General features: G+C 37.1%; 1 protein-coding gene across 1 annotated transcript; it reads left to right on the top strand.

The window, feature by feature from the left end:
- The first annotated feature begins 814 nt into the window (after positions 1-814).
- Positions 815-26,780, top strand: LOC117411105 (atrial natriuretic peptide receptor 2-like). The gene is made up of 23 exons (XM_059031894.1): positions 815-1,005; positions 4,732-4,822; positions 5,363-5,496; positions 6,379-6,502; positions 6,831-6,935; positions 9,058-9,160; positions 11,659-11,804; positions 11,981-12,053; positions 12,135-12,282; positions 12,828-12,914; positions 13,431-13,574; positions 13,866-13,987; positions 14,846-14,987; positions 15,473-15,521; positions 15,631-15,738; positions 16,448-16,567; positions 17,415-17,508; positions 18,492-18,579; positions 19,429-19,568; positions 20,447-20,599; positions 20,683-20,781; positions 22,562-22,653; positions 25,810-26,780. The coding sequence occupies exons 3-23, from the start codon at positions 5,423-5,425 to the stop codon at positions 25,933-25,935; spliced, it is 2,337 nt and encodes a 778-aa protein (XP_058887877.1). The 5' UTR covers positions 815-1,005; positions 4,732-4,822; positions 5,363-5,422; the 3' UTR covers positions 25,936-26,780.

The raw sequence follows: 26,780 nt of genomic DNA, 5'->3' as shown, positions 1-26,780 counted from the left end.
AATCAATTCATATACATTTGAATTATTTCTATTCAATTTTTAATATGAAGGTGCTAATACTTTTGTCATGAAGAAATATTTGAAAGTGTTTGTTTGTTTGTTTTTTTAATAAAGATTGTTAAACTACCAGACATTTTGTATTTTAATCTGTCATATTAATTAGTGGCTAATGTTCACTTCTGCCTGCGACTATAAATCAAGTTTTTGTAAAATTACTATGCATTATTTCTTTACTTCCTCCAATATTTGAAACATTCATTGATCAGCTCTGCAAATGTTAGAAGTGTTAATACAGGATTGTTTTCATTTTTGTATTCAAAATGGATGCCATGTTTTTGACATTCAAAATGTATGTCAAGTGAGTGGTATATGTAAAGTAACTTTAATAAATGCATTTGTATAATACTGGAGTTATTTAGCTTCCGGTATCAGGAAACAAATGCAAAATTAATCTACATTGAGTCAAAACAGGAAAAGACAAAAAAAAAACTCACTTATAAAAAAAATACAGAAAAACAAGAACATGATTTGCTTGGATTGTTTAATTGAAAATAATGACATGTGTTTCATCCGATTGTTCTTGACAGTTACTTAGCGTTGAGTACAAATAATTACGTATTGAAGAGCGGGCACTTAAAGCTAATATTTGAGACTAAATCAAAAAGATTGATGTGAGTGTGTGTGTGTGTGTGTGTGTGTGTGTGAGTGTGTGTGTCTGTGTGTGTCTGTGTCTGTGTGTGTGTGTGTGTGTGTGTCTGTGTGTGTGTGTGTGTCCTCAAACTCCAGATGGAACACACTAGAGAATAGCCATTGCTCTGATCAGCAGCTTCACACTGAGGGCTGTTGGACTCATTGAACAATTAGGGCATCTGATAGAGTCAGGCTTGAAGGCTCGAAGCACTACTGTACCGGGCACACTGTGTGCGCCACACAAAGACTGAACAAACACAGCACTTCAGGGAGCACATGGCCCTTTGGAAAGCAGTCTTTTTTTCTTTTATTCTGGTAAGTTATTCTATATTTTAGTTGTCTCTTTAATGACATTATAGTTTATTAGAGTACGGATGGAAAAACACAACATATTATTATTATTATTATTATTATTATTATTATTATTATTATTATTATTAGCACCAGCAGCAGCAGTAGTGTTTATATTAGTATTAGTATTATTAGTTATAGTGGTATTGACCAATTAAGAAGATAATTTATGTTAATGTATGTTTTACCTCAGCTCAACACCAACAAGGTAGATGTATTTGGTCTTTTATAGTACTGATCAGCAAGAGAGGTCTTTCACAACATGTTATTTACAATTGTTGTTCCATGCTATGGATTAATAATTGTGTTAGACTTTTAGTTTGCTTTATTACAAATCTGGAAACATGTAGCCCATATAAATTAAAATAGAATTCTACTGGAAAATACCTCATGCTGTTGTCAAAAACACGTGCATACTGTTGCGCCTTTCCTTAAAAAAGAATGGAGATATAACCAACCTCTAATCCCCTCTCTCCAGAAGGATGAGAGTTTGTTACAGTTTCTTAAAATTGTGATCCAAGCCCATGTCCCTTTTTAACAAGTTTCAAAATGAAGGTTATTCAACAGTAAAAATAATAATAACAATAATAACTGTTGCTTGTTTTGGTTTGACAGTGCTTTGCTGTGTTTGTGTACTGGTGGTACAGTTTGTTTTTAAAAACTGGTTAGCAGTTTTATAATAAACCTTATTATACACAGGTCTTGTGCCTCCACCTAATCTTATTATACATGGTTTTTGTGTCAGAAACCTGTATTACAACACTGTAAAATACTGAAGTTTATAGGAAAATTATTGTTCACTATGTATCATAATAATAATAATAAACCCTGTATGATGTGAATTCAAGTCCACTTTATAAGCTAAAATATTTGAATATTGGATACAAATGAAGAAATCAGCAATTCATTTTTAAACGAATCAATGAAAATAGAAGTGAAATTGAAATGGAAAAAGAATAAGGATACTTCTACTATGGCTGCTTGAATTTGACGCGTTTAGCTTTGTAAGCATTTAAAGATCTCCAGCTTCTGTTGACATAGCAACAATAATGAGAACTAATGTGTTTTGACTAGCAAGGGGCAGTAAGCCAATGCATGCAGGGGTTGTGATCAGAGGTTATAGGAAGTTTTAGTAGACTCTGGGGTAGATGTACTAAGATGGGCCAGTCACAGCGCAAACATACCGCAAATTGTATTTTTTGTTGCGACAATTCGCAAAGTATACATTTTGTCATATGTACTAAAAGAAAATATGTTAATGAAGAGAACCGCAATATACCAAGTTAAATATTTGTTAGGTCATCTTCGTGAGATCTCTAGCATTGCGAGAGCCGTGTGACATTATTTGGAATAAATAATGAAAGGCAGTTAATCCAATCAGATTCTATAGTGGGGTCCCCACCTTCACCCCAAATATAAAAATGTGTTTATATCAAAAAGCTTTTCATAATCACACAGTACCCCTCGCTAAACCGGACATGTTTGTCTGACATAAGGAGGTGTCGGGTTTAATAAAATACATTAAAATTGCACACACATATAGTGCTCAATGTATTTTACATGTATAAATCATTACGCAGAAATAACACTAATGTGTTTTGGGTAGGCTACACATTACATTACGTAAAAATGTAAATCTGTACAGTAGGCCTACACAGTATACAGTACAGTAATAAAATCAAATGAATACCTAGCGCACTTTCTTTTTACTTTACCATGTAGGCTACCGGTAACACAAAATAAACCACACTGCTGCACTTTACACATTGGTGTACAATGCAAATAAAAGATTATTTAAAATTGAAACTAAATGATTTTAGCAGTTTTTGTAATTATTATTATTATTATTATTATTATTATTATTATTATTATTATTTTTAACTTGGCCTACTTAGTAGCCTAGACAAGACACAAAATAGATCACGGCATTGACAAGTTATGATACTTACAGGAGGACAGCCAGTTCTCGTTAATACGAATTTCAAGGGATCAGCAACAAATTTAGCATTATACCTCAAATCTGTATTATCATGAGAAGCCTATACGCCAAATGTATACTGTCAGTTTTTATTTAAGTTAGTCAGGGGTGCAGTGCTAAATTGTGCACAATTACAAACCACCTGCACATTAATAGAATAGGTGTGTTTCCTATTCCTATACAGATGCTCAGAATGAGCTGGAGGGGATAGCGGCACATGTGTGCAGTCTATTGCTCCCAACACATTGGGGAAACCAGAAATATCATAGAAATTTGTTTTCAAGGTTTGTAAGTACACCCTGCTTTTAGGGAAAAATAGGTATTTGGATGTATGCCTCAAAAATGTATTGAGCACAACTGGCAACGCACGAGAAAAAGCAGGGAAATGCCAGCAACAGCTGCCGCAGTCCCCTGAAAGAACTCAGAGTCAAGATAATGCAGGGTGGACAATAGTTTGACCATGGCTTCTCTGGGTGACAGGCTCCAGGTCAACTTTTAAATCTGACAGCAGCTCAATTATGTGGCTGCCAATCCTGTACCTGTGCTTAATTTGGTCTTCATTATGGGTAAGAAATAGCCTTTCTCTTCTAATCCTACAAATCACTAATTCTTGCTGAAGACAATGTCTCCTTCTTGCAGCAATCACAGCGGCCATGGTTAGGGCATAGTGTTTTTCATACTGCCTTTTAAAAGTTTGCTATTTTAAGTGTGCTTTCAAAAGTTCTTAACAAATTGATGCAATTGTAAGCGTCACAATTGCCCGCAGTTTTAGTACATCTCATTATAATATTTGAGAACACTCATCTCCTCCCCATTTTTGTGAATTTATGCAGGAACGCCTATAATTACATGTTCATCAAAGGCTGAACTACAAAGAAAAACTGCTGCCGCAAAGCATTCCCTAAAAAGTCGGTAACAGCATTGCGCTTGTTTAGTACATTTCACCCTAGACTTCTGACTCGTTTGCAACTGGTTTGCAACTATTGCAACATCAGCAACACTTCAGTACATCTACCCCTCTACGCTCTGTTAATCTGGCATAAGAAAACAACTTCTGTATCATGGTTATACAACATTCATTTAGAGTTGATCAATTTACATCACTTAAAATATCTTCAGACCGATGTGTTCTTTGGTACTGTACTAAAATAAACTTAGAGTAAGTTGGTAAAATCCAACCTCATCACTATTGTACACAACCTGCAAGAATGTCCCCCCTTCCCCTCTCTAAGTACTTCACTTCACAATGGGTGTGTATCTTCATTTAATCCATTTCGAACTGTTCCCTTTCTACACAGTTTAGAAACTAGAATCTGTTTCCTCCACTCCCACAGGTCCATACACAATCAATGGGACCCAACAGCACCTGGCTGGAGGGTGAACCCAAACACTGATCTAGACAGTTTTATTTTCCACCAATTTTTTTTCACCTATATTTCCATGGCTCCGGACTAATTTGTGCCAGTAAACCTCTTTTGAATGTTAACTTTGAAGGACATACACACAAGGAGAGTGACAAATAAACCACAATTATGGCAGCTGATTTTGTGGTAGCAAACCATGGAGATCTGGAGCCAAGTTTCTGTTCATTCAATTATCTAATGATTACATGAAGGTTTTTCCTTTGAAACAGTATGCACAATCCAGCAAAAGCACCCTTCACTATTACCAGTCCCAGTACTTTATCACCTGTCTCCTCTCCTGTCTCCTAGACTGCTGATTGCTGGCATGATTTGGATAACACAGAATATGATTGCTGGCCAAGTATCAAGCCTAATGAGTACAATATGATTGACTGTGGAGGTAAGTGGCCAAGCCAAGTTGAGGTCACCCTAACACGTTAACGAATTGTTTTGTGGTAACAGTTAGTTTATATACATGAATTTATAAACTCTAAAAAGGATTTGAAAGACATGGATTTGAAGTTTATAGACATATGGATATGATAATTTGCAGAACATTTTAGCTGGGTCTGTTTGTTAGTTTATAAATATGTTACTATCATTTACTACTACTGTCCTTTTTTCAAAAACTAGATTTTTCAAAAACTGGACTGCCAATTGGTTCTATATCCTGATATTGAACACATATTTCAAATTTGGTCTCACCAATAAAGAGTGAGGCTCATTATTTATAGGAACATTTAGCCTGAATTTGAGCAGCCTCACTCCTAAAAGAAAGTGCGTTTTACTAGAATATTCCCAGATCTCACTCATTTAGATAATCTGACCTTGGCATTTTTAAATTACTGAGTGACCGCAAATCCTTTGTCCTCCCCCCCCCCCCCCCACTTAAATATATTCATCCAGGTCCCATTTGTCACTATTTTTTCCCATCCTACAGGACTTGAGATGTCTTGGGTCAAGCGTCCGCCTGAGAAAGTTACAAGTGGGCAGGAGTTCAATGTCACCTACACTGTTACCCGCCTCCGATTCCTTCTACGACTATGCAGTGAAAAATGCAATCCTCAAGTTTAGGTAAGCAAATGTTAGAAGAGTTGCCTGTGAACCAAACTGGCGTACTCCTGTGAATATTACTAAAGTGAAACTATTTATTAACTGAATATATTGTTTACATTGAAAACTGCTGTTTTTAGTAATTATATTATTTCTTGTATTTATATAGGACATGTTTATTTATGTATTTTTATACTCTTAATTTACAATTAGTTGAATTACTTGTGTTAGGAGGTTGTGTGGTCCAGTGGTTAAAGAAAAGAGCTTATAACCAGAAGGTGCCTTGCTCAGCCACTGACTTATTATGTGACCCTGAACAAGTCACATGTGGTCTGTCTTTCGGGTGAAACATAGTTGTAAGTGACTCTGCAGCTGATGTGTAGTTCACACACACTAGTCTCTAAGTCACCTTGGATAAAGGTGTCTGTTAAATAAACAAATAATGATTATCTATTATATTAGTTTTCAAAAATGAAATATAAAATTTTACAAGAAAGAACTACAGAGCTAATGTTTCAACTTAATAAGAAATAAGATTTTTTTTTAAAAACTTCTGCATATGTAGTGAATATCTTTAATGGGTATACCTTTAAAATGAATACAACAATGGAGAGTATACGCCTAAAGGGAGATTACAAATATACAATATCTGCAACAGTTTCACCTGTTTACATGTGCTTACACCTTATTAATAAAGCAAATACTATATAAAATGATAAATGGCACATCACACAATGACTTATTCAAGCCGGAACGCGCTGTTTAAAGCTGATGCGGCTAAGACTATTCTCTAAATTGTGAGTCAGTTTCAATTACAACATATGCTCTCCGAACGCCACCAAAAGGGCCAGCAGAAACATGAATTAGCCTTGTAAGAATGACTTTACTGTGTTTCCTTCACAGTGACGCATCTAGTGCCAAGTGGTTCTGTAATGACAATGCGTGCCCAGAGAACTGGAAGGATGCCAATGAGGACAACTGCTGTATTTATCATGCCAACATCCATTCCTGCCCACTAGCATTCATGGTTGGTGCTTTTACATTGTAATGGCCTTCAATTACAACTTTGCTTTAATGAGCTTTTCACTAGCGTTTTCTGTAAATGTGTGTTAGATTATTGCCTCAATATTCAGCAGCTGTAAATAATTAGACACGCATTGTAAGTATTGTATGTATAATTATTTAGCTACAGCAGTCAAACATTTGAATTTTGGTAAGAGTATTTATTGTCTCCAATAAATCCCACATAATTAGTGGAAATGTATGCTGCTATTAGCTCTGGCAGAGAAACCAGAAATATTACCACCATTGACAATGCTGTTTATTGTCCCTTTCGTTAATCTATAATTTTGCAGAAGGAGGGTGGCATTTGCGGTCCTTGGATCCCAGACGATGGTAAAATCGTCACACACACTTTATCGCAAGCTGGCAAAATGTCTCAACTAAACTGGACATCTAAGGTAAGATCTCATCTGCCACTAGGGGAATGAACATATCAGCAACACGTTTGGAGATTCACTGCTATACCACGAATGAGAACAGGTCAAAACTGATACTATTACTCAAATGTCCCCAGAGCTAGTGGTCACATCACTACTGTAGTTTAAATTACAGGCAGGAGTTAATATGTTAGAAGATCTCCTGAGTTAACGTGGCTTTCTAAACCCTGTGTTAAGCCCTCACTGTTATTGTGGTTACCTTGCCTACAGACTTTGGTAATACCCTAATTATATGTTCCTTAGAGCATAGATTACAATTATCTCCCTGGGCTTTCCCAATCACTGGAGACATACCCTATTGTGACCCCTTTGGACACCAGTCCTGCGCATGCAAATGTCTATATGCTTCAACTAATTACAACATCAAAAGGTTGCAATTTACCATACTTGAGAAGTTTTGTACATTTTGTAAACCACACTAACCAAAAAAAAAAACATTAGTTGAGGAAAAAACTGTAAGGCAGAGATTCCCAGATGTTTTTTTACGCTAAGCCCACAGTGATTTCTATTAGGCACAGCAGTCCACTGTGTAAAGAGAAGGATATTTTAAACATAACACTTATATCCCAATGTAAAGCAGTTTTTTTCACTGTCCAACATACATTGAAGACATTGAGAAAGACTTATAGTTGAAATGTCATTGAAGTTTAAAAATGTACCACTGTTGAGTGTTTTTTTAGGCATGCACTGTACCTATACTCGTTTCATTGGTGCTCAGTTAGTATCAGTTGTTTCCTTTTTTTGCACAAGACATTTTTTTACAGAGACAGAGTTGTTTCCACAGCCCACCCAGTGAAGCACCATGGATCCCAGTTTATAACCACTGCTGTATAGAACAGGATTTGTGATACAGTCTATGGTACTGTAAGCTGAGTATTGCTACAGTTATGTAAGAGATCAGAATATTACAGTTGCTAAAGGAATGATTCGTCAGATTTCATCTTTGAGATTTTGTCATTCAGATTTCCCTTTTCATGCTGTAACTGATGTATTACTGGTATTCCACAGCAACACCTTCATCATGGAGATGAAATCCCAGCTTCCTCAGAAGATATCTCTTTATAGTGTCAAGAATCTTAGAGTAATTCAATGTCAGCTCATCTGGGGAGAGAGTATGTCATCTCTTCTTCACGAAAAGTGACTGGAATCAAGCTTATTTTTTTTCAGTGTAGAGTTTATCGCTGTCTGGTATTTACTGTTTCCAATTTTTTATTTGTAAAATATCAGGTATTAATACTGATTCCACTGTATTCAGCACAGCAACTATTTATTACAGTCTATTTACAGTATGAAACTCAAGTTAAATTCAATTAAAGGGCAGGAAGATGACTGGAAATACCTAATATCTAATATTTAAATATCTAATCTCAATTGTTCTTTTGTAAATATTTAGAGGTGAGATTTGAGTGATTTATATTTGAGGTTTATTTATTCCTTTTTTTAAAATTTGCATTTTGTTTTATAGATGGTCAGTGGTTATCAGGGCTTTTATTTTAAATGCTTACTATAGAGTGGTTCTTTACAGTTGCTCATTAAGTACAGGGGAAAACATTTTTTATTGAAATGAACACGGAATAAATCTCACGATCTCAACATTTCAACCGTTATTTTGAGATCACAAGACAATTTATCTAAGGTTCCCAACATTACACATTTGTTTGCATGTCCTCAATGAGCCACTGTAGTTAATTCTATGTTGGCCAAAAGTACTCTTCTGGTGTTGTATTGTGGGAAGATATCATGAGAATTGCCAGCACAGATTGGAGTCAGTGTGCTGTACCTTCTCTACGCCATGAGCGGGACAAAGTCAATGTAAATTAAGCCATCTCTGGGGTTGTTTCTTTATAAGAAAAACACCTGCTTATTTTTTTTTTGGTTCAAGGGTGATTTTACAATGTTCACCAGTAAAAAACTACTCAACAGTACATACATTACACTCTAGTAATGTTAAAGCAGAACCATGTCAAAATTGTGGTATGGAGCAAGGTAAAGTATGATAGCTTATGTGACAAAGTGGTTCCTGAGCAAAAAACAGTGTTTCTCCCCCTATGGCATAATTCAGTGTTGTTATTGTTTTTTGCAGGTGGTATTGGCCCATCTTGGAGTCACTTCAATGATTGCACACATTAAAATCGGAAAGATGCACGCTGCATTAGAAGCCAAGACATCAGTTCTCAGTGCACAAGGTTTTCAGCTTTAATCATAAAAAACGAATTGTGAAAAAATAAATAAATAAATAACGGAACCAATGAAGAGCCCTGATTTACTGTAAATTAACAATTTCGGCACATGTGAAGCTCCGGCTGGATCACAATGGCCAACCTCTGTTAATGCCTTTAAGACTTCAGAAATAAAATCAATTGACATTTGTACAACAACTGTAATTTAGCAACATACCAGGGTAGCTTTGTAAGCCTAGCAAAGTGTGTATTCAATCCTGCACACTGCTGAGGGTTCGATGCTTATAGGGCACAGGGTTCTCCCCAGGAATTCTGTACAGCTGAGCGGCAGAACATTATAGATGGGAGTACTTTTAAAGGAAAAATAAACTTGCCTTACCTTAAATATATGATATGACAAAGAATTTGAATAATGTGTTGTCTTTCGTTGACTATATCTGGGTGTGCTTTTTTATGTTCTACATTTTCTTTTTCATTACTATTTTTTATTATGGTAAATGACCATGCTTATTTCACTGGGGAAAGATAATGTAGGGTTTTTGGTAATAAAAAACGGTAACCTTTACAATTCCTTTTTATCTTAATTTTTGAGCTTGCTTCATTGAAATTGTTTTCTTTATGTTAAGTTTTGTTAAGTCTAGTTTTGTTTTTTGCTGTTCTACATTTTTTTAATGCAACTGTTCATTTCAACCACAACAGTACTCACACACGTTTAGTTACCATCACAACTGTTGCAATTGTATGTCAGCTGACAAGTGTTCAGCTAATATCCCATCACGCCTTTCTTCTTTAAGGCGTACAATCTCTATGAACCCCCAATATCTCTCACAAGCACCTGGGTACATATTGTTATGATATCACAACAAAAGGAATACGTTGCATTTTTTTTTTTATTTTGGTGCATATGTATAGCTATTATGTACTAGATATCACTTTACACTAATACCCCAAAATAATCTTAATATATTTTTTAATAAAGTAGCCGGTGCAAATATAGTATTAGGCAGTGGATTCCACCGCTCGCCAGCTTATTTTGAAAACCCTGCATTCATTTGTCACTATTTTTGTTTTGAAAATAATTGGTTATTTTTTTAGCAATCATTTTTAATGTTTTAGCCTCTCGAAGTGCTTAACACAGAAAACCCGCCCCTTCAACTCTCTGATTGGTTAAATGTTGTGTCAAGATGTAACACAGCTGTCATGTGGTAACAAGATTTTTTTTTCACCTCGCAACTGATCTAGACTTGGACCAAATCAAAACTTTGACAACCCGCTAATCACACTTAACAAAACTATTTAATAGCATTTTCTTTTTTTTGTAAGTATCTTATTTCTTCTACCCATAAAAAGAAAACGCTATTAAATACAGTTTTGTGCGATTAGTGGGTTGTCAAAGTTTTGATTTGGTCCCAGCCCTAGTCTTCTAGAAGTGAAATCAATCCTTATTGTTAAAGGCACAATAGTATCTGCAAGACCGGCGGATCAGGTTTTTTCAGCCAGGTGGCGACAGCCAGTTTGCTGGGCGGCCCATCTGGTTGAAAAGGCCAGGGGAGAACCCTGGAGCATTGCGTGTTTTAATAACAATCTACTTACTTACTGTTGCTTTGCAATTTCTTTTATGTTTGTAATCTTTGTAAAATGGAGTTTGGCAGATATTTACAGTATATGCCTAGGTTTTGTGGCCAAGGAATAAAAAGATTTCAGCAGGTCAACATTTTTTTAAATGTATGTGTCACTAAGAAAAATCACAAGAATGGCGCATCCGGTAAAGGCGCTCCACGTGGAGTGCAGGATGCGCCCTATAGCCTGGACATCGCCGGTTCGAGTCCAGGCTATTCCATTGCCGACCGTAGATGGGAGCTCCCAGGGGGCGGCGCAGAATTGGCCGAGCACCGCCCGAGGGGGTGGGGGTGGGGGTGGCTTAGGTCGGCCAGGGTGTCCTCGGCTCACCGCGCACCAGCGACCCCTGTGTTCTGGCCGGGCGCCTGCGGGCTTGCCTGTAAGCTGCCCAGAGCTGCGTGGTGGCTGCATGGTGAGCCTGCAGTGTGTAAAGAAGCGGGCGGCTGACGGCACACGCTTCGGAGGACAACGTGTGTTCATCTTCTCCCCTCCCAAGTCAGCGCAGGGGTGGTAGCGGTGAGCTGCGCCTAAAAATAATTGGACATTCTAAATTGGGAGAAAAAAATTAAATATTTGGCGACTACTAAATTTATATTAAAAAAAAAGAAAATTCACAAGAAAACAAACTGCAAAGTAAGGGTCTCTAAGCTTTTTATTCAAAATTGTCATTATTACATTTTTTAAAGGAAAACTCGCCCAATAAAGTCAAACAACTCAGACATTTCTTTTAGGAGCTTTTAATTATTCATTTTCTGTAAGTTTTTTTTTTTATGTTTGTTTCTCGTAGTGCTAAGAACTCTTTGGATTAAAAAGGTTTCAACTGTTGCTCCTATGAAAATCTGTTGGTGTTTCCAATGCTGTACTTTGTCTCCTGTACATATTAGTGTGTGGCGATGATATCTGTGAGCCTGAGGAAGGGTGTTTAATATGTCCAGCAGACTGCGGCACCTGCCCCATGCCACTAACTACCAAAATTGCGATTGCACTTCCCGTAGCTCTCTTCTGTGGTGGCTTCATACTAACCATTGTGGTACGTCAATGTGTCTTCATTTTATGCTTCAATAATCGCTACTGTAGTGATTTGTATAATATTAATGATTTAACATATTTGGTGAGCTAGTCCGTTTTCACATTAAGTCACTTGGTACCGTTGCTCCCTATATATTATATTTGTAAAATAATACAGTTTCATATCTCTTATTTCAGTGGCTTCAGTATCAGAAACAGAAGATGTTTTGGGATGAGAGCTGGATCATCCATTTTAATGATTTAATGATCGGTAATGAAGCTTTTTCATTTTAAGAAAAATTGTGATAGCTCAAGGCATTATGTGACATTTCTTTGCGTGGATATTTTGCAGGCAAAGGGGGCTGTGGGGGATTCTGCAGTACCACGAGTTTACAACCTGTCAACAGCTACTCCAAGGGAAGTCATGTCACTGATGTTACTCTCGACAATGCTGTAGCCAATTCCACTCTCAAACAGAACTACATACAGATTGGCATTTAGTAAGTATACTGGACTTTGTATGCTGACATTGTTTATGAACCTGTTCATTGCAGTCTTAAAGGGCTGCTACCAAGGTTTTCAACTCAATTCTCTTACCTCTTATTAGCGCTAGCAACATGGACACGTTTCTTCTGTTGAAAATCTTTCCATATTTTGCTTGTATCTTATACTTGAATTTTTCTTTATATATATATATATAAACACAGGCTAGATCACAAGTGTCAGAAAATTGTGTGTTTTAGTCTTTATCATATTAATTAGTGGCTAATGTTCAATAAATGCTTGTATTTACCATGTTTTCTTGAATTCTCGTATATTAAGTGTATACATTTGTCTCCGACTGTATCTATGACAGGTAATTATAACTGAAGAGCAGATCAGGTGAAAGCACTGTAGCTGTAGGAATTGTATTAAGAACCAAACCGAATGTTTGCACACATCCAGAAAAGGAAAAGGACAGTAAACTAAGGAAATTAAACTTGAAGCTCCATTTTAATGAATAAAACTGAAATGGTATACTGTCACTCTGTGTGTTTGATTTCAGTGACGGAAGGACAGTAGCAGTCAAACTAATTCACAAGAAACATTTCACCCTTGTCAAAACCATCAGGAAAGAAGTGAAGCAAGTAAGGTAAAGCTTCCAAATAAGACTCAAAACATCTAGATCCTTTTTGTCTGTTTTCAGTGATCAATGATGCTGTTTGTAATGCGATCATACTTATATGCCTTTGTAAATGATAATGTTGGATTTAGGACGTTTCAAAGGGATAACTGCCATGGTTGAAATAAAAAAAACATTTGTTTCCACCCATGGCAGTTATCCATGAGCATTATCTCAGCATTATATCTGCACTAATAAAAGTTTTCATGACTGTCTGCTTAGGTTACTGGCTGAAAGCAAAATCATTATTATATTTATACTCTATATCCTTTTGATATTAGTTATTAAAGCTCTAGCCAAACCAAAAAAATAAATAAATACAGTGGTTGTTATAATTAACAGCATTTTTTTTCTGAAGCAAATGCTGTGTCAACAAAAAGGTAACTGTTCAAACAACATACAATATACTGTATGATTTTATTTTTTATCATTGCTGTAAAATCTACACCACAGTTACAGAAGATGTCATCTGTTATATTTCTACAGGGAACTGGATCACCCTAATCTTTGTAAATTCATTGGTGGCTCCATTGAAGTCCCCAACGTTGCCATAGTGATAGAATACTGCCCCAAAGGAAGCCTCATGGATGTTCTTTTAAATGAAGATGTTCCGCTGAACTGGGGTTTTCGGTAATTATGAAGTGGATTCTTTTGTTCAGAAATCACTTCTAGATTATTCTAAACATTCTCTGTTGGTATAGAACAATATATTTGTTTGACGAGTTGAATTACTGTGTGAACATTTTGAGGAGGGTACTGAGTCAAGTTTGGGCATGTTAGCAACAAACAAACAAAATATAAATGTATAAGAGTATATAAGAAGAACCTAAAGGAACTGTTCTTTTTTTTAACAATTTAGCATGCCCTAATGCTTTTTTTTCCCTGCACCTGCTCATGAATCTAATGCTGTTTGGAATGTAGGTTGTCATTTGCAACAGATATCGCTCGTGGAATGGCCTACCTTCACCAGCATAGAATATTTCATGGAAGACTTCATTCCAAAAACTGCGTCATTGATGACAGATGGGTTTGCAAAATTGCAGGTAACTTGTGATACCTATTTTCCCAAGACAGCGCTTACATCACATCATGGTACAGTGTCAGCTTACTGTATAGTTACCAAACCTTTACATGCAGAGAGATTTTTGTCAAGCGTAGGTACTGTGCATATACTAAGTTCAGTTTTTTTTTTCACACTTAGCCTAACCCTAACCTTAACTCTACATGAAATAAAATCTGGAGAGTAATGCCAGAATATGGTTCTGTAATAATAATTGTGTACTGAATTACTAAGAGGCATGACCGGACTAGTGCACCAGTGTGCCTTCTATACCAGGCAATGACATGACAGCGGTGCTGAAGTTTCAGCTAACATTTCAAGTATTCATCTCAAATAGTGGCTTGAATTTCATATGGCTTTTACAGTCCTTAAAGGTATATCCCTCATTTATATCAATAATTGAAATTGCTTTCAAATATTTCATCAAGATTAAACACTGTATATGGGTTTAACTTCAAAACTACCAGAAGCACTCATTGTAATATACTTTTGATATATAATTAGGGATGTTTTATTTTATTGTCCTGGCAAAGCACTTCTGGAAATGTTTTTCGGAAGCTGAAGTTATCAATTGTAAAGTACCAGCCACCTTCTTTCATCGCTCTCATTTTGTCAATCCTGATGAAAATGTTCCCACCTTAACAAATCCTGTATTACCTGTATCTACCCAAATATATAAGGAACAAGACTTTTCTCCTAACATTTCAACTGGGCCAAGTTGTTACATTGAAGCTGACCTCAAAGCCTCCAGTGTACTGTACTTACTGTATTCCGACATGGAATACTTTCTGCACCCAGCATATTTTCCACACAGTTACTGTTTTATAATCCATTTGTACAGACTATGGCCTTACCATGTACAGAAAGGAGGATTTTGAGAAAGTCACCAGTGGATTTCATGAAAAAATCAACCGCATCTACTGCGCACCAGAAGTGTTCCTAGGAACATGTACCAATGCAACCCCTGCTGCAGATATATACAGGTACCAATCACTCAGCAGTGATACGCCCCTCTGAACTATATCACCAGATCTTATGGAGGAATGGTCATGAATAGCCATGTTTAATAGACTAGGACCTGCAGGAGGATAGATGCTATTGTAAGCTTGGATTTAGTGCAGAGTAGCAAAACAAAATTTACATTTTTTGTAAAAAGGAACCATTTCACAATAAACAGATATAAAACTATTATTTTCAATCTAAGCTTGGAAGGTAACCAAACCAAAAAAAAGCCCTGCAAACATCTACATGTTACTTGTCATATTGTAATTGTAAGTCTGCCTCACCAAAATATTCCCCTATCATTTTTTACACATAGATGTTGTGTCACACAGCTTAAAAGTAAGACATGGTCTGCATGTTTTTACTTACAGGTTTCATTAAAGCTTTCTTAAATTCTGATGCCACGAAAAAAACGAGGCGTTATTAATAACCGAGGAATCGCTGTTGTTCTTCCCTTTTGTTTCAGCTATTCAATCATACTCATTGAGATTGCAACCCGCTGCGACCTTATTTCAGTAAGTATGCAAATGTATTTTAAATCCGGCCCTTTCATAATGGTGTTGTCTGTGAACGCTTGTTTTAAATAAGCATTTCATTAACACTACCGTTTGTTGTGTGATGCAGGTGGACACTGGTCCTGAAAAGACTGATGTGTTATGGCGCCCCCCTCTGCCTGAGATGAGGAATGAAAAAATGGACAATGATTGTCCAAAGCAGGCAGATTATTTTGAGGTGGGCAACGAAAAAAAAAAAAAATCTAGATATTTAGGTTTTAAATTACCAGGAGGAGCCAGATTCACAATCTATTAGGGAAGGACTGGTAGCACAGAGATGCTGGTTTTGAATCTCAGTTCCTGGTCTTAATCTTTGAGCCTCAATCCCTCCAGTTTTCAAGTAAAGCACAATCAGGAGCTCAGCAGAGCTTTTAAAACTAGTGTCTGGCTGTACCTGCCGTGCCAAGGTAATACTCAGGCTTGGTAACAGTTTACATGAAGGTTTGTGAATAATATTGTAATTACGCTGTGACTGTGGTTACATAGTAACTGCGATATCAAATACATAACTACATGCATATCTTCATTGTAATACTAAAAAGGGTCCAAAACATTGGTAGAACTTTAGATTAAGAGGGAATAGGTAACTGTGTAATAACAGTGTATAACAGGTATGTTAAAAATAAATGCTCTACAAGGCCATTGCAATTACCAGTTACAGTAAGTACAATGTAATGGCAGGACCACTGGTAATTATTGTGTACAATGTAATTCCATTTCTGTTTGCGTCCTGTAATCTACAATGCTACAGAAACCTCCTAAAACATTCATTTTTACACCTACAACCGTCTGTCTAATAAGAATGTGCGAATGGCTTGAAACATTTTGGTTTTAATGTGTTTGTATTTCGAAAATAATAATAAAAAAAAATTCTTCTTCTTTTGAAGCTTATCAAAAAATGCTGGCACCATAACCCTGCTATGAGGCCTGCATTCGAGCAGGTTAGGAAGATGCTGGACAGGATGAATCCTCACAAAGTGAGCCCAGTGGACATGATGATGAACCTGGTAGGAGTTCTCTGCAGCCTCCCTCCTATCCTCTGCCTGCAGTACAAAGTCAGGCTTACATTAAAAGCCTTCCTTTCATCCTTCCGAAATGACTACCTGAGACTACAATTAGCGTTGCATTTACATTTAGAGTACAGCAAAAGCAATCCGAAACCAAGTCTTAATAACAGTACTCTGCTGCCTGGAACTGGTAACACATACTTAATACACATGTAAGCTTTGATTTACCATTTCATTAGCATTCCTATCTGGTGAGAATCTGAATTTATCGTGACAGTGCAGGGAATGAGTGTGTAAGGAAGTAATCTCATGCTCAATTAAAACAGAAGCAGCTTTGTCATAACGTACAGTATAGTCCATGTAATGCTAACTCAGCTGTCTTCTGTATGCTGCAGTTCAGTGGACATCATACATCTCCTGCAATATGCGAGCTGTTGATAACTACATTAAAATAAGAAATACTTTATAAATAAAGTACGGCTGGGGGGGGGGGGGGAGGTTTGTGTTTGGGTTTTTATATTATGTTGTGTTATGTATTGTTCCATGTTGTTATTTTCTCTTTAAATAAATAAAAAACATTTGTTCCAAAAAAATAAATAAATAGAGTACGGCTTCCTCTCTCCTCTTCACACGCTCTTGTTCTTAGTTTGCTTCTTCGCTTGTTGGCTTTGTCATACCCCTGTTCTCTTCCACAGTAGAGGGTTAGAGAATTAAAGTCATTTTCTGATGCCCCATTTAATTATATGGCACTTAACCCCCCCCCCCCCCCCAGCATCTCTTTATGAACACATTGAAAGAGAGAGCAGCTCGACTGTGTGCATAAATGCATTGTCTTTCTCACTCATAGATGGAAAAATACAGCAAGCACTTGGAAGCGATTGTAGCAGAAAGAACCCAGGATCTTCTTCAGGAGAAACAGAAGACAGATCGTTTGCTATACAGTAAGATATTAAACCGTTTGTCTTTTATCTTGTCTTTTGCTATCATCAGTGCAGCTAATGGTCCACAGATTAGCTCCGACAGGATCCTCATACTTAATCACTTTATTACCCCAGTGTATAGGTATTACCAGATGTTATTAAAGCTTGTCAGCTCAAAATAACCAAATCATATTATCATATTCACATGGGTAATCTACTGTATTACTAATTAGCTATAGCCTAAGCTGTATTACAGGACTGCATATCATTTTAAACAACTGCACCCATACATTTATGTTGCATATTATAATGTGACAGGCATTTGGGAAGTGTCAAGCATATGGTGTTGCCTGTCCAGAATATGTAATAAATACTGCTGAGTTAGTAGCACAAGTACTGTAGGTGGAAATTAGATGTAATGCTTTATAAAGGTGAAGCACTGCTGTTCATAGACCACTAGAGGGTGTTCCAGCAGCACAGCAACTTGTGCTGTACTGTCCTGTGGGTAGTCAGACAGATTTCAGGTTTGTTTAAAGTATCCCACAATTATGTTCATTTTTACAAAATGGTCCACTACACATTTCAAATCCATAGATCTATGAAACACGGAGGGCATTCTGTGATGCCATTGGGAAACAAGTAATGCTTGTCCTACAATTGAAGTGTTTCAGATTCTGAAAGCGGAAGAATTGGTTTATTCTGTTTGTTATGAAACCCGTTGCTGCTCTTCAGTTCTCTTACTTCTATTAAGACACTTTAACACAGACTTAGCAAATATTAAAAAAAGAACAGTATTTGAGTAATTGCAATTAGAACCACAGAGTGACTCAAAAAATCACACAGAAAGTAGAGATAAATGAAGACAGTTACATTGGAAGCTACCTACTCCTTAATGTTAAATCACTGCCTAAATCATTTTGCATAGCACAACCGTTTAGGTTGTTTAGGATATACAATGTTCTCTTTTAATATATGCGCGTGAATAAAATTCTTGTTGTTACTAGGCATGTTACCAAAACCAGTAGCGGATGACCTTCGCCAAGGACGTACAACAGAAGCTCAGAGCTACTCGAACGCGACAGTGTATTTCAGGCAGGTCCTCCAGTACTGTGGAAGACATTGTTACCAGTTAGTTACTAGTTGTGCATGATGTATTTGTTGTTGTGTGATAGACTGCTGTTGGTTAGTTGTATAGTTACTGTCTGTTGTTTACACTTACAAAGAAGTTAAAAAGAGCCTGAAAACACAATTTCAAACCACAGAATCACCAAAAAAGGCAACACATTTCATTTTGCACACATTTTCTACAGTGGCTCTGATATTGCAGCACCCTGGCACTGGTACAATATAACCATTATAGCACCACAGCATTGCCAATGCTTTTATTGTATGCCATTATCATTTCTGCAATAAACTTAATACGTACTTAAATACCTTGGTTATATAGAGACTGTAAACAATAATGTAATAAAGGTAGCATATTTGCATAATGGGCAAAGCATTTTTACATATAAATGCAATTCATCACAAAATGTTTAGTGTTTACATAAAGTTGTCTTGACACATGCAGAATGTGTTTAAATGAATCAAATTAAAATAAATATATTTCTTTTCAAAGCTCAGAAACTTCTAATATCTCACAATTACACAATTCATTCTGAAAATTAGGTACGTAAAGTTTTCATTTAAAATTGATTTTTACACCTAAAGACTAACTTGCGAATTGGTCAAAAAAAAAAAGGTTCAATATACATGTGGACCAATACAGCTAGATGTCACACATTTAGGATGCACTAACATTGAAAGTAGATTCTGTTTACTCTGCTGTCAATGAAAGTCTATTACGTTTCCCTTATTGTTCTGCTAGGTTTTCCTCAGGGTTAATAAAGTTGTATTCTAATGGTCACCCAATAAGCATGTTGTCCTGTTTTGCTATTGCAGTGATATTGTGGGGTTTACTCAGCTCTCTGGAGCAAGCACCCCACATCAAGTTGTTGATTTCCTAAACAAACTCTACACCACATTTGATGATATTATTGACAGTTACGACGTCTACAAAGTTGAGACAATTGGAGATGCATGTAAGTATTTCTATATTCAGATCTAGTTTGACACCGCAGTTAATTGTATCTATATAGAGATAGCTTGCTGCTTTACCAATGATTTTGAGCAGGGGTTTCCAATTATAATAAATTGTGTAGAACTGTGTGTGGTTTTGGATATAGATAGCTATGCTCTCAGGCTGAGCTGCAACCACAAGACATATTTTTCTTTTGACCCGAAGACAGATTGAAACCCTGGTCTTCAGGGGCTAGAGACAGGGCCCCAACCCACTGCACCATCAACCCCCCTCATTGCATTCACTTGTTAAGACTGGGAAAAATTGAAATGGGAAACGGCACAGAGTCATTTCATGTGTTCTGAGAATAAACCCTGTAATGCAGTGTAGGGTGTGCCAAATCTTTCCAAATATTCATCTTGATTGTAGCTAACAAAGTAGTTCCATGAATCTTTCCAGTTTTGCCCATCCATTGGCTACATAGGTCTCAAATGTGCGGTTTTGAAAGAAACATTTTCATATATGGAACTACAGTCAGTTAAACGAAGTGCTCGGTTTCCATGCTATACTCTCAGGAAATCGGGTGCATCTGCACTTCATAGGTCATCTTCACCTTAGAGGTGTCTAAAGGGTCAAATCATCTTACTGGCTGAAATCATGTCAGTCAATAGGTGGGGCAGTTGGTTGTTTAATTACAGGAAATAAGCCTTTGAAGGGTTGGGAACAATTTCACCCAAATAGAGATTTGAAAAACAGAGATTATTTTTAAACATGTCCCAAAGGATAGCTAAACATTTATCAAAAGCTTATACTGCACAGTATTTTCAAAAGGCCCCTGTATTGTTGCTTTTTTATGACATATGTGCTTTCTTGTAACCCTCTTACTGCTTTTTTCTTCAGACATGGTTGTTTCAGGGGTTCCCAATGAAAATGGCATTAACCATGCAGGGGAAATTGCCAGCATGGCACTGGATTTGGTTGAAGTTTGCCACGCCTTTGAAATCCCACACAAGCCTGACATGCAGCTGAAGATAAGGGCTGGCATTCATTCAGGTACCGGTACATTCGTCCTTGTAATAATATCTGCTTGCATGTCTAATCAGTGTGGGAAAGGGTTCTTACTATTTTTTCTACAGGGCCTGTGGTTGCTGGTGTAGTCGGGACAAAGATGCCTCGGTACTGTTTATTTGGAGATACAGTGAATACAGCATCAAGAATGGAATCCACAAGTGAAGGTACAGAAGCAAGCCTGGTTACTAGCTGTAGTTTATTGTATGTAGAACTGCTTCCTTTGTCCCCCGAGTGGCTCACCTGGTAAAAGCCCAGCCATGCTGTGGTGTGCAGGGTGAGTCCTACAGCGCAGGTTCGTTTCCTGGCTGTGCGAAGTCGCCAGACTTTGTGGAGGATTCTGAAGAGAGCGATATTATATATACCTGTATATATAAAATATATATTTATATATTTTTTTAATGAATCTTTGCAGATCATTATGTACATGTACAACTATGGTAAAAAGTTTTGCAGAATGTTAGGATTGAGACATAATTACAAAAAAAACCCCAATATGAACATAATTTAGGTCTTTTATTTAACATCATGTAATCAAAGAAACTACAAAATGATATAGCAAAAGTCTACTGGAAGCCATAATAGTAGCACAGTATTTCATGTTAGATTTGGAAATGTCACATTTTTGTCAGTTTTTTAAGTATATGGAAAACTACAAGTGGTATTTAATTCAACATGTTAACGTAACATTATTCAGCAGGTTTCATTTGACTTTATGAAGCAAAATGATTTAATTCTATAGGGCGATGCAAAACTTTTCGCCATAGCTGTATGTGTAACTTCAAAGGTGCAGATATCCCGAAACGTGATTGTGGGAGGGTAGTGGGCAGAGCTTAGGGAAGGACCGGAAATGACAGCACACAGGAGCAGGAAGTGACGTTCAGTCCTGGAGCCCAGTACCAGCAATGGTATCCGGGCAGGATTTTATTTAAACACACAACGAAAATAAATAATCCTGTATTGCAGAAAACAAACAAAAAAAACTACCTGGAATACCAGCAACTCAGGTTTAAAATAAAAAGGGTAAACAAAAACGTCACGGTCACACAAAAACAACAACAAAGAAAGCACAGGGTTTCTCCATGCTGCTGTAGTGGGTTTCCTTTCACTGCCCCTTGGCTCCCGTCCGAGGAATAAAGGATAGTCCTGGGTTCCTTCACCGCGGTAATCCACCAGGTTTTTTTTACAAAGCTTCAGGATACTGTGGATTACAGCAGGTTAGAAAAACAAAACAACAAAGCACAGCACGTCTCTCCCATGTTTCAGTTCAGGACAGGGAGCCCGAATGGCAAAACCTAGCTGCCTAAATACTACCGAGTCCTGCCCCTGCAACCAGCATGCTGCCCCACGCCAGCCAATCGGCGAGCACAGCACAGCTGATTGCAATGATGGGGCTCGGCAGCTGCGTGGTTCCGCATTGGGCCAAGATGGCCGCCCGACCCAGAACTACCGGTCTGGTGAGAGTTCAGCCTCCTGACCCAATCACGGTCAGCCCTACACATCGCTGCCGGTGGTCGGGAGGGCGAATTACAACAGGGACTCCTTCTACTCCCGTCACAGTGATATAGCAGCATGATTGTGAAGTTCCTAAACTAATATGAAGACTGTCATTCTGGGTTATTCTGGATGCTGTTGTTCCAGTATTTAATTGGTTATCTATTAATGTCTGTCTATACATAGTGTTGATGTGTTGAGTTTACTAAGAGAATCCATCTTTGGCTATAGTCTGTGCTTTCTGATCCCAGTCCATTCAGTAATCCAAGATTAGTGCTAAACATGGTCTGTGAAATGAGTCAGAACATTTTTATGAAGTATGGTAAATATGCTGTTATCAATGGTAAATGCACAATATACACAGGAAAGGTGTGGTAAAGGAAATTGTGTATATTTATCATAAACCTTTATATGGTAACGTGTTGCTCCAGTCCTATTTCTCTGTTTTTATAGCATTGAAAATACAGTGCAGCTATAGTGCCGGAGAACTTCTGAAACAATTGGGTGGGTATATCTTGGGCTGCCGTGGATCCCTCAGTGTTAAGGTAGAGTATTTATTTTTATACTTTTGTGTTTTCTTGTGTGTATTACTGCCTTGATAATGGTGTATTTATTTCACTTGGAATTTTCTGACATCTTTAAAATGTAGACAGCTAGATAGTATTTGAAATGTTATACTGATACACTAACAGGACTTTTTCCTTTTTTTCTGAAAAAGTAAAAAACAATGGTTGGAGAAAGTTATAATGGAGAATGAGTAACATAGGTTTAAATAAAAGAGAAATAATATAGAAATAAAAATGTAAAATGTATGACTGTTCATTAGTTTTTTATTGTATAGAAAAGGAATATAAGCAATTCTTTCATTCTCAGATAAACACCTTTTTTCATTGCAAATATATTATAATCCATTCTTTTAGAAGCTCGACTCCCAACACCAAATTCCTAGCACTTGCATTCTGTCCATACTTCCTACAGTAAATATAGAAGACGTTAATTTGGTGTAAAGCATATTTGCTAGTTTTATTATCTGGGCATTGCACATTAAACGTAATAAGAATCTGCTACAGAAATGTAAAGCTGGAAAGTGTCAGAATCTTTTAAGTAAGATTTACTCTTTGTATGCGCTAGGTGCTTTATGCATTATGAACTGAGACACAGTATATCAGCAGCCAACCACAAGATGAATTGAATGATTAAATGCTGACAGTGCATTTTCAAAGGTAATTGAAGACTGCTCAGATTTATGTTCAGTGCTTTTCTCAATAGCTCATTGACTGTAAGAGCAAGCTGATTTATTTAAACTGATTTCTAAACACAGCACAATCCCTTTTAGGTTTATAGACATGCATTTATTCTGCCACAGCATATAAGTAATATTACATGTTAATGTTATATTTAATAATACTTCTGATTTTCAGGATAAAAAATATGTAACATTAATAAGTTAGCTCATAATATGCTATTTCAACAGTAAATACAATACTGTAACTAAATTCAATGAAGCTGCTGGATCTAAATACTGCTACTGTTAAATCATTAAAAAAGGACCCTTGGTATATCAAGGTTATGAACAATCTAATCTAACAGTGCATGTGAGTCTCTTAAAAATACATGAAATGCCAAGGATGGTCCTATTGCGTTTAGATAAATATTGCGTTTGTTTAAACAGTTTTAGTAATGTAGTTCTGTTTAGTGGATTTTTTGTTATGTTGCTATAGTATTAAACAAGATTCAGACTGATTTCTTGTGGGTTGCTTGGAACTACCCAGCATTCACTTTCTGCAGCCTTCACGCATGAATTGCCAGCACAGAAGCACCAAGGTAAAAACCTTGCCTTGACCATCTAATCTATATGCATCACCTGCTCTGCATGGAATATTGCCCTTTAAATATCCAGCAAATACATTTGAACTATAATGGTCAGACTACATAAGGAATTCATAGGAAGTTTTTGTTATTTTTTGACAAAAGCTATTTAGTCCAAACTGTCAATTGTCATTAGCGCAAAGAGAGAGCTATGCAAGCTTTTGTGCCGACAATTGTGTCATGATGCACTACTGGGGTTAATTGCAGCTGCTAACGAGATGCGAACTAACTACAATTATCATGTCATAGTATACTGACTCTGCAACACTTCAAACCCCATTTTACAGTAATGCAAAGTAACACTTTGATCTGGTTTAACTCCTGTGCTCAGAAACATTGTACAATAGCTTTAAAAAGGAATTGAATCCTCTAGTTGTGTGAGTGAAACAGATCCTCGATAGGCCACTTTACTTTATGAGAATCCTCGGGGAGGAAGTCTTTTCCTAATCATTGCTACTGGGCCAACTGAGCCCCGTGTGTCAGCAGCTTTGTGAGTGGACAGGCATGCTGCAGATCCCCAAGGAGGAGAGCTCCATCCCTGCCACAGGTCCCCAAGGAGGAGAGCTCCATGCACAGTACACGTCTGCTTGCAGCTGGCTAGCACTCCACAACAACAAGGAGTAGCAGCTGCTTTCAAGACAGATTCACAGGCTTTAATTGCTCCCATTTACAATTCACAAGGCAGCACATGGTACCCAATTCTCTCTCTGATACCAGCTCATACTGAGCTTCCATTAAAAGCCTTTTATAGATGGTTTTGTCATGTGGAGCATATTATTCCTAGGTTATGAATACTTTTATTTATTTATTTATTTATTTATTTTTATAAATTTAGTCGGGAGGGCAAAGACGAACACACGCTGTCCTCCGAAGCGTGTGCCGTCAGCCGACCGCTTTTTTTTCACACGGCAGAATCACCATGCAACCACCCAAGAGCTACAGCGTCGGAGGACAACGCAGCTCTCGGGCAGCTTACAGGCAAGCCCGCAGGCGCCCGGCCAGACTACAGGGGTTGCTGGTGTGTGGTGAGCCGCGGACACCCTGGCCGACCTAACCCTCCCTCCCCCGGGCGGTGCTCGGCCAATTGAGTGCCGCCCCCTGGAAGCTCCCGTCCTCCGTCGGCAAAGGAATAGCCTGGACTCGAACTCGCGACGTCCAGACTATAGGGCACATCCTGCACTCCACGTGGAGCACCTTTACTGGATGCAACACTCGGGAGCCCTCTGGTTATGAATACTTTTAACTGCTGTAGGATTGATACCAGATAGATAGTAGAGTATGTAATGAATCTACACGAAATGCGTGCCATCTAATAAAACTATACACCAATGAATTCCCTTAACAGTATTTCAGATTTGGTTACCAAGTGGATTCATAGTGCTGGTGATACCAATCATTAACTTCCAGCAACAGCCATTTCAATGAGATGCCAACTCTCATTTTCCTATGAGGTGTGATAAGATCTTGCTAATTCAAGGCCAAGACCAGGTCATATCTTGATGTACTTGTATAACCGTGAATGTTAAGGACTGAACATTTTACTTAGTCATCTTTGTTTATTTCTTAAAGTACCGGTATGTACATTTTGTGATAATGGATGAGCCTATATAGGTATAATTTTTATATACTGAATATAGTTGGTAAAATATGTACAGAATGCAATATGCATGAAATATTTGTGTGCTATAATTTTAAAACTAAAGGTACTGAAAAAGGAAGAGTTTAAAAAGACATCTAAACTAAACCCGGCATTTTAATCCTATGCTATCTATTACTTCATTGTGACTGATTTCATAATTAGTTAACCCTAATTCTTTTTTTTATTTTAAAAGGGTAAAGGTGAAATGACTACTTGGTGGCTGGAAGGCAAGGACGTTGATTGTGATGCAAAAGTGACAACTCTGACTCCTCTAGAAAACAGCCCACCTTACACAGTCCCAGGATACCTGAGCAACTGAGTACTGGTGAATCTTACTATGGGCTGAATTCAATTAGAAAAGATAGCAATACTATACATACACTATAGCAGTGCCATAGCCATTCAACAACAGGTCACTATAGACATGGCTGTGGTAGTGTTATTATTTTTGTTTAATTCGGTTCTATGTAGTTCTCAGCAAAACCAAGTGACAGTGCAATAATACTTTGTAATTAATGAATTATAATATGTGGTACATTTTGCAACATTAATATTGCATTACTGTGTTTAGTATCCTTTTATTTAAAATATACATAACTGCACTTTGTATCTTGTATTTCATTGTCATAACAGTAGCTACCAATTTTAAGGCACAGCTTAGTGTAATAAAATATTAACTCAAGTTAATTGTTTACTGTACTCAAAGGGATGTGAAAATACTGCATAAGGCATAGTTCACAGAATAGACCATTGTTGGTAATTAAGCGTGTTTTACTCTAACACAAATGTTTATGAGGACTTATAATACATTAATTTTATAGGTCTTGCATTGAATGCAGTGATATCCACCATGTGTCAACCTATTGGGGAAAAAAGTACAGTCATATGAAGCAGTTGATTTTTTAAGATTTAGATTTTACTATACAGTACATGTTCAAACATCATAATACAGCAAAATGATGGTCAGAATAGAGAGGTTCCTCTTTATGCTTCCTGTGTGGAGTGGCTGTCAGAACCAAGAATATACTAATCAAAACTGCATTCAATGTGCGATATACTTCATTCACTGCAAATAGCTTCAAACAATCTCAGCAACAATACATCACAAGCTCATGTAGACCTAATATGTTATTAAGATAATGTCATGCTCATTGAATAAAACAC

This window comes from Acipenser ruthenus, chromosome 10 (genome assembly GCF_902713425.1).
Source record: "Acipenser ruthenus chromosome 10, fAciRut3.2 maternal haplotype, whole genome shotgun sequence".
NCBI classification, from domain to species: Eukaryota; Metazoa; Chordata; class Actinopteri; order Acipenseriformes; family Acipenseridae; genus Acipenser; species Acipenser ruthenus.
Note: the sequence above shows the minus strand (reverse complement) of the source record. Positions and strands in the feature narration are given on the sequence as shown.

Coding starts and splice junctions, on each gene's coding strand:
- LOC117411105 (XM_059031894.1), top strand. CDS start 5,423: ATGTCACCTACACTGTTACCCGCCTCCGATTCCTTCTACGACTATGCA. Junction 11,805..11,980: donor GCTTCATACTAACCATTGTG/GTACGTCAATGT, acceptor CTCTTATTTCAG/TGGCTTCAGTATCAGAAACA. Junction 13,575..13,865: donor CCGCTGAACTGGGGTTTTCG/GTAATTATGAAG, acceptor TTTGGAATGTAG/GTTGTCATTTGCAACAGATA.